At 38.6% G+C, this 13217-nt stretch overlaps 2 protein-coding genes across 6 annotated transcripts in view; one reads left to right on the forward strand and one right to left on the reverse strand.

Annotated features, from left to right (window-relative positions):
- stxbp5a (syntaxin binding protein 5a (tomosyn)) overlaps nucleotides 1-13217 on the forward strand; it is a 157553-nt gene that overhangs the window by 101630 nt on the left and 42706 nt on the right. The window lies entirely within an intron of this gene.
- On the reverse strand, nucleotides 1677-10118 carry LOC119263248. 2 transcript variants are annotated; one of them, XM_037537998.1, is made up of 18 exons: nucleotides 9546-10118; nucleotides 8464-8789; nucleotides 8215-8329; nucleotides 8045-8107; nucleotides 7570-7953; nucleotides 7372-7470; nucleotides 7064-7296; nucleotides 6376-6554; nucleotides 6168-6267; nucleotides 5683-6030; nucleotides 5498-5560; nucleotides 5334-5388; nucleotides 5141-5232; nucleotides 4931-5045; nucleotides 4743-4853; nucleotides 4295-4462; nucleotides 3201-3353; nucleotides 1677-3060 (listed from the first exon to the last, which is right to left on the reverse strand). In XM_037537998.1, exons 2-18 carry the CDS (start codon nucleotides 8548-8550, stop codon nucleotides 2855-2857), a joined length of 2571 nt encoding a protein of 856 aa, XP_037393895.1. In that variant the 5' UTR covers nucleotides 8551-8789; nucleotides 9546-10118; the 3' UTR covers nucleotides 1677-2854. The 2 variants fall into 2 exon arrangements, with proteins under 2 accessions (XP_037393895.1, XP_037393896.1); XM_037537999.1 differs by having other exon boundaries at nucleotides 6174-6267; nucleotides 8464-10118.

The raw sequence follows: 13217 nt of genomic DNA on the forward strand, positions 1-13217 counted from the left end.
TATATGTATGTATGTATCTAATATGATGTATCTAAATTTTGGTTCAGCTGCGCTCAGCGGTTGGCCCTGTCTGGCCCTGTCTCCGCCCTTTGACCTAGGGGTCCGTGCTTGCAGTATGTTCATCTAGGGGGACTTTACAATGCGTCCATGCAGCAGCATGTGACTGCATTCATGCGTTGGGCCACAGAAGCATGTTATATGCCTGATTTTGCCCCTATAGTGCTCTATATAGTATAGCCCATAAGGGCACCTTGAAAGGTTTGCCACGTGTCTGCCCTTTGATCTAGGTGTCCGTGCTTGCAATATGTTCATGTGGGGGTCCTATGCAATGCGTCCCCGAGGCAGAAACTGTTGAGCATTCTGTTTTTATTTACATTTTTAGGGTCATAAATCATGTCACATAATTCAATATGTGACATAATTCATCAGCATGATAAAACATTTTTTTATAAACTTGATATTTTCATATAAGCTTGAAAGGTGCCTCCTACTTTATTTCTTATATAAATAATCAATGTATGAAATTTCACATTTATATGTGAATTAGTTGCTGAATTAGAGTTTTTTAAAGTGTGCAAATTTTTGTTATTCCTGGGGGTGTTGCTGGACCTCCAGGGGTCAAATGGCATTAAGAACTGTATATATGACTCTTCTATCATGCAGAACAACCTAGGCAGAGATACTGGGAGTCTGATACCAAAAAATGTTCCCTTCTTCCCAGTTCTTATGTTATTGCTTCTAGTGGCAGTTTGGAGTTGCACAGGCACAAGGTCACCAGGCACAGCGCTGCATTCATATGCAGGCTTTGCAATGCGCAGCGCTGGACTGGTGAAACCTGTGGAAATAAGGGAGACAAGACACCAAACCCAACGAGGACTAGGTGTTTTGGATTAATACTCAGGTGATTGGGAATTGGGTAGGGATGGTGTAAAGTGTGCTCCCCTAGAGGTGGAGGCAGGAATGGAGGGAGTAGTCGTGTCCCCAGAGCTGGGACGCCGACCCCCCGTGACACCGTGCAAACACACAGTGGGGCTGCCGAGTGCTGAAGCATGTAAAAAATACCTATGTCCTCTGTTGCATGATATTCCAGGCAGTTGCTAGGGAGTTACTATGTCATTGCTAGGGTGTTGCTAAGTAGTTGCTAGGGTGTTACCTGGCAGTTGCTATGACATTCCAGGTGGTTACTAGAGTTTTACTATGTTGTTGCTAGGGTATTACTAGGTAGTTGCTAGGGTATCCCAGGTGGCTGCTAGGGTGTTACCAAGTGGTTGCTATAGAGTCCTAACTATGTGGGTATGTGTGTGCATGCATGTTAGTGTATATGTGTATTTAGCAGAAGTGTCATGAGTGTGAGGGAGAGGGACCCTGCGTGTCTGTGAGACTGAGTGGCCTACTGCTGCATCATCGGTTTAAAAAACTGCCCCATTCATTCCTATGGGGATTTTAAAATATTTAAACTTAAATTTATTAAAAACTATAAATCCTATCGGATCCAAAAATACACAGCACAGGTCTCGTCATGATTATCTATGTAACGGTGTTTGCACAATTTTCCATCTGTGTTGGTGACCTACTTTTCCTGCACAGCATGTTTGCCCATTAATATAACTTGAAGATTAATGTAATGTATAGTGCATTTTCATGGTGAATAAAAAAAGACAAAGTTCTCTACCATAAAGATTCAGATACAGTACCATTTATTCACAATGTAAAGCATTTTTTTTCTTGACAATTGTCCATATTAACATTAGACTAAGGATAAATGCACAGAATAATACCAATTCAGCAGTATCCGTTATGTGCACTGGAAAGTGTACAGCGCGTTTCATGATAGTATGCAAATTTAACTGTATATGCACAATGAAGACTATATACAAGCTTCAGGGGTCTTGTCTCCTGTGCAAAAACTGCCTCCTCAATTATATAATTACACACATACACACAGATATAACAATGAAATTAATTCAGGCTATTCTCAGGCCTGTGATACATATATAGTAATTCAGCACAGCTCGAATAAGACGTGAATGAGTAGGTGTCCTTTGTAATTTTTGTGATCAAAAGAACAGATTATAAAATTTAATAATAAAAAGTGTTTTTCACTCCCAGAGATGTCTTCTCCACCCAACACAGAATTGGCCAAAGCAATTACAGGTAGTTCTCGACTTACGACGACGACTGGTTCCAACAAACCCGTTGTAAAGCTGATTGGACGTAACTCGAGTAGGCTATATGTACAGTACTGTGTAATGATGTTATGAAAATCTTTAAATCATATTTTATCATCATTTTCCTTATTATTGTTATATGTCATACTTTTCTTTGTTCATTTTATGTCATTTGAAGCGTCTATTAATACACTTTCTTTTTTTTTTACAGTTAATTTAAAGTAAAACACTAATTGCAATTCAGAACATAACATATCTTCCGGGATGATGGTCAACCCCTTGTTATTCCGAGTGCCGATCGTGATTGTTTTTTTCCAGTGTCAATCAAAATACTCTTCTCTTCCATTGTGCGCTCTTTAGCTGAATCTCAAACCGCGTACTACAACACTAGAAAGCAAGCCTAAGTAGTGCACTACGCCAACGGCCGCTACTATTTAGGCAAGTCTCGGTTGTAATTCGGCTGTTGATTCGCTTTTCATTTGAGAAAAAGAACTAAGCACGAATTATAAGTTAAATTCTTAATTCTTAAATTCGTAGCTCACCTTTCATAAAACGGTCGTAAAGTCGAATGGACGTAAGTCGAGAACTACCTGTAAATGATGTGGTGATAATGCACCACATCATGCACCATAAGCTGTTTTGAAGCCCAAAGAACTAGACATGGGTATTTAATAATCTCAATGTACTTATGAAGAATCAATGTCATTGTCATCATCAGATGTGTCCTCCACATCTGACACTTGTTCCTCCCTGTCCTCAGACAGCATATCTTGGGATGTCATTTCTCCATGAAGAGCCAAGCTGAATGATGCTTTTGTGTGATGTACTTGGGCATTCACAACACTCAATCTCCTCCTCAACATGCTGTGATATCCACAGTGTGCGCCATTGCCTAAGAATTGGATGAAAAAGCAGATTAACAATGCCCCCCACACCAGGTTTTGCTGAAGCACAAATAGTCCTTCAATCAAGTTGCATACTCTTGACTACATACTGCAAAAATGCTATTAACTGCAATGATGAAAAACTTACTTTGGTCCAGCAGTAAGGTTTTTAGACTCCCAGCAACACCTATGAGGGAGTTCAAGTGCCTCCTCATCTCCTGAACTACAATTTGCTCCTCCTCTTGCATTCTCCTGATCACCATCACCTGGTCAAAGATGGCCTTCTTTGTTCTGAGATCAGCTGTTCATAGAAAGAAATAGAAATATTTAAGCTTACAGCAAGTCAGACCTGCCAACCTGGGAATTCTTTTTGAGTAGCAACTTCTTGCGGTGGGGTGGCACAGCACATCACAGCAAGGCACGGCACAAGGTCAGGTACATTTGCACTCGGGCAACAGGTATCAGTGAATGCATGCATAAAAAACAAAAACATCTCAATCCAATACTCGAACATTTCACAAACATTTCACTCGAGCACAGAAAGCAGTCGAAGGTGACACATGGCGTGCGAAGACAATCGAGAATGAAAAAGGCGGTTTGAGCGCAACATGATGATAAACACGCACGCAGGACTTCTTGCTGTGCTCACGAGTTTCACATTCACGCTCGCAGGGGGATATTTACACAAGCGAAATGCTAAAACTTAAAAAAAAAAAAAGTTTATATTTTGCATCTTGTTTTTGAGTAGCCTAGTTTTGACATTGACAATTCACAATTCCCATATCCTGCCAGTTACCTCTGAAACTGTTTAGTACAGTCCTCCCTTTAAAACCAGTCACAGTATGAAGATGGACTGAGAGGGATGAAAACTAAATTCGTTACTTTCGTTTTGACGGCTCTCCGCTTGTAGCCTGTTTGAAGAGTTTAAAACTACCACTATGATTGGTCAAAGTCTTCCCAACTGGTTGCTGCCCAATGCAGTTACACCCATAGACAACCTGCCCAGTGCGCAAATGCACAGACAGTTGAACTCAAAGCCATCGATGGCTTTTCTCGTATTTTGAAGTGACAAATCGTAGCAGCGTAGTTTGATGTCTAAATGCGTATCTGCTACGCAAAATGCGTAAAGGTTGGCAGGTCTGGCAAGTGCTGGCTCTACCTATTAAGCAACACAAGCAGTTATTTAGGATGTATTTAGTATGCAAAAGCTACATTTGAGCTCTGTATTGTACATGTTCTTACTGGGTCCAAGATAAGTCCAGGACCACACAAAATTTTCAGTCAAGAGAAGCTCATCAACAGCAGGCAGAATGATGTCCGTCTGTTCACGTAGCTCTTCAATAGCAGAAGATAAAGCTGCCTTTTCCTCTGCAATTTTCTGGCGCATCTTATGTCGTCTCTTGTTGCTGTCTGCGGAAGAAAATATCAGTCTACTTATTCAAAGTTTACTTAATCAATATCACTATTCACTTTCACTTCACTGGAGAAATAGGCTGACAGTATTTTGTTGTACTGTACAATCCTATATAGGCATAATGACAATAAAGTTGACCTGAATTGAATATAAAGACCTGAATAACATGCACAACAATATTTACATAATTTACATGATGTTATGTTTAGTACATTACAAAAGAAAGAAACAATCAGTTGGCTGAAAGAAAAATTGCTAAATAATGAGGAATCATACCTGTCTGACGGTAAAGGCGATGTTTCCTCTGCATGACACTAAGGTACAGTCCTTCAATTTTCTTCTTCAGAATGACCTCCCTTGAGGCTTCACCCTCCAAACTAGAATTTGCTATTAGGAAAAAGTGACTTTAGAATAAAATATTACTGAATAAGGACACAAGATCAATATTTACTTCAGTATATTACCTTCAGGCCAGTGTTGCACCTCAGTGACCCACTGTTGGATAACAGCATCATCAATCCTTAACTCAGCTTTGAGCTCCTCCAGCTTAAGCTTATCATCTGCCACTCTCTGGACGGCCTTTAATATTACCAAATCATATCACCAAACATTTTTCAGTATTCAGTAACATTTTAAAAGCGTTAAGAACAGTTCCAGTCAGTTAAATGGGGTACCTTAGCATATCTTTGGGCCAATATTTTGTCCATGTTACTCATTTTCTTTTTGTTCCACCCCATTGCCAGAACTGTGAGCATGTCTGTTCTTCCTGTAAACAAAAAGTTTGAAACATTTAACTTCATTGTAATTTCAATGGCTGTGTATCACAAATACATGTGATGGGTTTATTGTATACCAAAAAATACTTACCACCTTTAGACATGTATTTTGTGGAGATAGCAGCCCTGGACAGGAAGCTATTTACCTAACATAGATATAAATGTCAGTAATTTTTCATTATCATGCTCGAACTATCAAGTCTCATTACAACCTCTACACTTCAACAGCTACATAGTGCTTTAAATTATCTTTACCTGCTCCACTTCCTCACCAATGGTATTGCCAGCGCCTTCTTGATTGCGTCCACCCCATTTCAACTGTAACACAGTTTTTGAGAAATCTTGGGAATAGTTTTCAAATTGATTTAAAATTCATATTTTGGTTTGTTTAGCCAACAGTTTTCACATAGCTGTTGAGATTTTATACAACCTTTGCTTACCTCACATGTCCAGGAGTGTGCTTTGGCATGCATCACTGAAAGAAGTGGATGCATCTCCAATAGTCCCTGCAGTTCAGAGCACTTATTGGAGACCTTTTCCAAATACGGATAATACTTGCATGCCACATCTGAACAGAAAAAGGAAACATTTGAGGGGGACAGTTCCTTCTGCAGATACAGAGGGTAAGCATAAATCTCCCCTCTGAACATATTCAGTGCTCTCAAAAGCACCCCATGCCGGCACACAGCGATTTCCAGCCCCTCCTCATCAATTTTTGAGGCAGATTTCCCAGAATGCTCTTTTGCAGCTGTCCATTGTGATGATCCGCACATTCCTTTCCCAGGAGTCTATAATTAAATAAAACAGCACAAAAATGCAAGGATTAGAAAAGAAAAACGAATGTGTTACACAAATAAGTAATTAATTTAAACAGATCAATGAACACAAAATATAAATTCTTAAAAAAAAAAAAACATTAGTGTACATTTACATGTTTGGTTGCCTGCTGGATTTGAGCAACAAAACTTGACACCTCCTCATCTCTGGCCAGGAAGGTGCCATCAAAAAGTCCCTTTGTGGCACTTCTGCACAATAGAAAAAGCTAGATTTCTGTAATGCTACAAACATGAACAGCTTTTGAAACAACATGTGTTCTGTTTGAAAAAAGAAGTATTCTGAACACAACTTCATACCCTGATGCATTCTTAAATCGGTATAATTTTCTATTTCCATCCACTGATACAGCATGCATTTGTGGTGAACATGCTGTACACCGGAAGGGCTCAACTTCCAACAGTTTGTCCACCTCATGCTGCGCGTAGCACCACTCCAGAAATGACCGCTGGAATGTGTCACCACATATTTTTCCGGTCTTGCAAAATAACAGAAAAAACACAAAGGTGATGAACTAATTGTACACATACATTTCTTCATTACATGTAATTAAAAAATACTTCAACACATTGTGTACCACACATTATACACCACACTGACGGCCAGAGTACAGCACAGTAAAGTAATTAGCTGATGAGTTAAACCAGGGGTGCTTGAGCAGGAATAAAATTACCAAACTGTGCAAAACTATCAGGGCATCCAGGTCCAGAGTTCCTTACCTCAAAATATAACAAGAACCACCAACACATTTTAACCTGTAAATGGGCATGTAAAAACCTCATGTGGGCATTTTTCACCCCAACCAAGGTCGCATACCTTCTATGTACAAATTAGAGAATAATGTAAAATAGATAAATGTATTCTACAGCACCTTTAAACAAATAGAAATAGGTTCTGCTTGATTGGAAAGACCATCTGCAGCCACAGTGACCCTTTGTGGATAAGACTGGCCCTGATCTACAACAAAGAAATATGATGCACGCTTACTCTGCCAAAATACTTTGTTCTTTCATCAAGCATTCCAATAAATGCTTGACGAGAAAGCCCAGGAGCCAGCTGCTTCAGATCCTGGAAAGACTGGAACAGGTCTACATGGAAGATGGTCTGGTGGTTGATGGTAGCAGGCCAATATCCACATTGTACTAGTTCATCAAGTCCAGTGGTCCAGCTTTTCATGCACTGAGAACAGCTCAATGTTGGCAAATTTAGTTGGTACCGTCCTGAAATCAAAAAGAGCTGTGTAAGCAGCATGAATTCAGTCGTTTGCATTTAATTGAACTGAACCAAGTACTTACCATTAATTCCAACAAGGATGACCTCTTTGCCACAGGTCAGCTTTAGCTGACTGGGAGAACAGGTACACTGTTGAGGTAGACGAACCGGCAACAGTCGAACTAAAACACAGAAGAAAAAAATTAATGGCAACAAAATTAATCAGAGCTGAAAAAACAGATGGCAAACACATTGCACAACTATTTAAAAGAATTTAAAACCTTCATGCTTTATCTGGTGTGACCCATCATTTTGAAGTTGAATGATCATGTTTGGGGCTAAGGGTTGATAGAATCCCTCAAACATGGCTTCTCGGTTATGGAGGATGTGCTGATGTATCTGTGTATCGCAGGAACTGCACAGGAACTGTCTTGGCAAACAATCTCTGCACCTCACAACAGATGTGTTTTGCAGGCAGATGTCACAGATATAGGTGTCTGTGTGCTCTGCGAGAAATATGTTTTTAACCATGGCTGATCTAGAAGCATTCCACTTCTCTGAGCTTTGAGCTTGCCGTTCAGCCCAGCTTAGTGGCACAGTGCCCTTCTCTTGTGGAGGAATGTCCCTGAGAATGTCTTGCAGTGCATTAAGTTCTTGAGCACTATCTGTAAATGTAAGACAAAAAATATTACTAAATTATTAAATGTGTGACTAACAGTTAGGTATGTATAATCTGTGTAACAGATTTCTACTGACCATAAGGTGTTGGCTCAGGCTGCTGAAATACTGGTTCAGCCACTTCAGAACTGCTCCTTTTACCTGATTTTGGAATAAAAAGCAATGTGAGACCAAGGTACATTTTCATTATTAAACTATCAGAAGACCTGTACAATTCAAATTTAGAGACCAAAAAGAACATTTATTACGTGTAGTCGAGTTATAAGTCTTTGGGGGAAATTTTGGAATAATTTGTCCTGAATTATCCCTCTGTCTCCAACTAACAACACCAGATACGGGTTTTGCCGACCTTCTTTTCTTTGCCTATGATTGTAAAATAAAAATTAGTACACATACCCAGGCTCATTAAACTGCTTCAGTAAATATCCATAATAAAGATCATGCCATGCTCATACTGTTACCACAACATGTAAAAAGAAAAAAAAACACAGTATTACCAATTTTGGATTGAGCTCTGCTGCAAGTCTCTGTGCTTCCTGAAGAAGCTTGTGGAATTTATTACCAGAGTCTCCTTCAGAGTCCATGGTGTAAATGAAGGCAAAAATATGACACCTACAGATACACAGACAGACAACAGATGCACACACACAGACAATGCAGACAGATAAACAGGTAGACAGATAAACACCAAGACAGACAGACAGATATATGGATGGATGAATGGATGTATGGATAGACAGACAGACGAGTGGCTCTTAAAAGTGCCGTTGGGTCGCTATAAAGGATAGAGAGATAGATGGATGTGAGGAGGGATCTGAAAGGTCTGTGAAAAGAAAAAAATAGATGTCAAAACATTTAATGTTACCATATAATTTTTCGGAGCATATTGCAGATACTGTCAGTAATAAAAGTAATTAGGCCTCTCCAACTAGATTTGGTAGAGCACAGTGTGTGAAATGTTTAAAAAAATATCATTGTGCGTTTATACTCTGAAAATATTTTAACTCATTTATTAAATACTACCACGTATCATGAAAACTTCTTACTCATGTTTTCACAATTCACATATCAACCAGCTCTAGCTGTAATGTCATTTCTATATCATTCATTAATGGACATACAGTTTGAGTAATGTTAGTGTAGACCTGTGGATTATTTAGGTATACATATTAGGCACATGCTCTAATTAGGCCAGCTCTAATGCTAGCTAGCAAAGAACATTTTCACCTGTTAAACACCGACACGCATTCTTAGCATGTCAAAAGTAAACTACTACATGGTGCACAGGGCAACATAACTTTATAGAAATTGCGATACTTACAAAAGGAAGAGTGATTAAAATCTCAAGTTTATTAAAGGCATGCTAGCTAATCTAAGCTAGTTTACTAGTTTAGCTAGCAGCATGACCAGACTGTGCACATTTGTCTTATACTCTTGGGATGTTAAACCGAGCTCCTACTTAATATTGCATTTTATTTAAGTTTATATTAATGAAAAAAAACTGTTAATGTATTCAGAATTGCATGTGTCTGTTATTAAAACGAAGTCAAGTTAAGCACCGGACTGCTTACACACTCACCGTGTGGAGGGAAAAGCGAGCTGTGGTTCCGTGTCCAGAGGATCGGGCGGAAGTGCACACAGTCCGAAAGATGGGGGGCGCTCACTTTCACTTCAATGCATTAGCTTTCATAAATGAGGCTGTATGAAATGTAGTGCCCTAACTTAGACCCTCCCTTAAACGATCTTTGCTTCAAAACCTTGATATCGATGGTCGCAATCGCGCTCAAATTGGATAGCAACCTTACCAATGCAACCAGAACTTCACAGTAAGAGTCTTTGTCTGAGCACATTCTTGTTAACTAAATACATACATATATTGGGATGTTTCCATACGTGGTCTATTATGAATGAATTCCTGTTACAAGTGAGGTTAACTAAAACGAACAAGAATGACTAAAAGTAAATTCCTTTGTTAAATTGGCAACCTCGCACATCACTTCTGAAGATGTAAAATCCATCATTATTTGAGCTTGGATACTAATCAGTTCATTTAGGCATATCAGAACCTGAGAAGAACCAGAAACAGAGAATAAAAGAAGGAATACGTTTAGGTGAAAATTACGTTTGTCTCCACACATCACAAAAAAGTAGCCAAAAACAAACCGAACAAACCCTAAACTATGAAACTATTAAACTCTCATAGTTTATTAATTAATAACAGAATTATGAATAATATATTAATTACTAATATTAATACTATTATTATTATTAATTAATAATAACGTGTGTGCTCATTGGTGTGTATCTCCGTCCCTTACTCTGTGGCAGGCCTGAACATACTGTGCTCCAGTGTATAGCACGCTTATATTTACCTCAGACATCATTGCTCAGGAAGGGTTTTAATAAAGCGATTATGTTGGTCTTTTTAGTGAAGAATTCTGACCGAATCCCACTGTATTCTGGGCATTCGCTCAGTAAGTGCATCTCTCTCTATGTCTCTCTCTCTCAACTCGTAAAACGTCAAATGTCTCATCTTTTTTTAGCGTTTGCGTTAATATACTGTACAGAGTAGATACTACGATCAGTTTGGACACCTAAATATAGCCTAGGGATCGATTTGTCGGGAATCGGCGAGTATTTACATGTATTTGATAGCGGCGTAACATTTGTACGCAGCTCTCTGCGTACGCATGAGTACGCATCCCAGTGTTTAGTTTTGCGTACGATTTCATACGCATAGGGAGTGAGACCGGGTTGGTTAATGATGTTGAGGGAAAGGCCATCGCTGTCTGCTGTTCTGTTCTTTTTCTTGACTTTCGCTGACTCCCTGTAGTCCACTGAGCTCCCTTAACATCAACAGCCTGGCTTTAATTGGGCCTGAGGGTGTGTATGTATGTGTGTGTGTGTGTGTGTGTGTGTGTGTGTGTATCAGAGGCATGACAGTTGGCCAGTCCCCTGTCACTGTCCCATGGCTTGGTCCAGTGGACAGGAGAGTTCTTTTTATTGTAGATGGAGAAAGAGAGGAAGCAGAAAGTAGGAGAGGAAAGCAGTCTCTATGGAATTTTATTTCTTTTAGGAATCTTCTAATCTTCTGATCCATGCAACTTATCCTTCCATTTACTGTTTCCTTCCTCCTGCAGTTCCTCTCTTCATGCACACTTATACAATACTAACCACTTTCACACTGCATAGTTTTACAGTAGCAAGCTTCCCTTTCCCTAACACAAAAATAGAAATGCTGAAGTTTGAATGAACATGAACACAGACAGTGGGCCACAGTTTCTTTCACATTTCAGTCTCTTGAAATCAAAATTGTCTTTTGTTTACCTTGTTAGCTCATGTTCTTTATTAAATTAAGTATAATTCAGAATATTATTTAGAAGAGAATATTCAAATTTTCCTGTCATATTTGATCTTTCCAACAGTGAAAGAACATGCTATGCATTATGATTTCCAGATCAAAAAAACTAACCTAATCAAAAAACTTTGATTAGGTTAGTAAATCTTATCTGTTAAAAGTCTTGTCAGGACTCTTTGATTTTGCCTTGTGGAATTCTGATTTTATGTGTGTCATGTTTCAGAATGAACACAATTTAGGACAGATAAACATTTTTTTTATAATAAACAACACAAAGCTGAAACATGGTATTGACTGGTAATGTTTCAGTCACCACAGAGAAAAGAGAAGTGACACAGTGGAGGAGAGGTCTGGCACTCCACATTATGTTTTTAAATTATGGATCTATGAATCATAGCCTATTTCTGTCTCTAGGATATACTGCTTTCTGGCCTCCTCAACCTGTAACTAGACCTACCTTGAATGAAATTCTAGTGACCCCACAGGTGCACACTTAGTAACAGCTTAATGAAACAAAAAACAGTTCTGTGTAACATTTGGGTATTTGGAGATCTTTCTGAAACAAACATGTTATTGTATGCAATGCGTGGTTGAATATTTTGCAATATCGCTACTTAAGATCTCAGCAAGCCTTAGTTTATGAATCTGATGTTTGCAAGCACATTGAAAGTGTATCGAAAGAGAACACTTGGTGAATGACTCATTGTCTGATGATATAAGAGACACTGTTGTGGTCATATCTTCATCAATACGATGTTATTTTTGTATTTGAGATCTAAATATTGAGCCAGACCTTCTTTTTCAGCCTATGCTTGTGATGTTAAAACATAAAGACATCTGACAAGGTCCGAAAAACTCTAGAAAAAAAAGACCTTCTGACTTTTACATTTTTTCAAGCTTTACAGGGTAAAACTTTTTACGTTGTTTTTTTCCTGCTTACTTGATAATTCTACTTCATTCAGTTTTAACAAAGAAAATTGCACAGTTCAGCTTTAATCTAGCTTTTAGCCATCTTTCTTTTATAAAAATGTTAGTATTTCTTTTATATATTTTGTATGTATTTATATCTATTTTTCTGTATGTTCAGATTTGCTTCTCTTCTGTAGTTTGATTTATTGATTTATATCTCTGCAGTCTGCATCTCCAGTCACTTGTAATAGTATTTGTAATTGTAATAAAAGTATTACAAATGTCTTGTAATACTTGTAATACTTCCCCCTAATAATAATGAACTGTTTAATAATAATTTACCATAATTAGTGTTCTGTGATGGACTGGCAACCTGTCCATGGTGTGTCCTGCCTTCTACCCAATGACTGCTGGGATAAGTGGTTTAGAAAATATCTGGGTGTGTGTATTATTAGTATTATTATTATTATTATTACTAGTAGTAGTATCCAGTTGGTCACTGCCAAACAAAATATTTGGTAACTACTGTGAAGCTAATGTGTAATTTATGAAATTATGAGCATGGGGAACTGAAGCATGAACCATTTAACCATAGGATTTAAAGGTTAATATTTCTTTAGGACACAGCGACTGGGATTTTTCTGCTATTACACAAATACACAAAGTGTTTGTGATCAGTAAGATTTGTTCTAAAGGAATGCTGATGGTGACATTCTGCAGCCTCTCTCTGCTCTCCACCTTATAATTGCTTGTGTGTCTATCATCCTCAAAAGTGCTTTGTTCTCTCTGCCTCTCTCCCCTGTGACACATTAATATAAGCACTCATTGCCGCATTACTGAAAGCGTGCAGGTGTGTGTTCCATTCACTCTCCCTCAAGCTTCCTCGCGGGGGACCAAATATTATGTAAGCAGCTTAGTTCTTCATAATCAGATTTGCAGGCAGTAATAAATGCTGATGTGTGTGTGTGTGTGTGTGTGTGATGG

Source organism: Pygocentrus nattereri, chromosome 4 (genome assembly GCF_015220715.1).
Source record: "Pygocentrus nattereri isolate fPygNat1 chromosome 4, fPygNat1.pri, whole genome shotgun sequence".
Taxonomy (NCBI): domain Eukaryota; kingdom Metazoa; phylum Chordata; class Actinopteri; order Characiformes; family Serrasalmidae; genus Pygocentrus; species Pygocentrus nattereri.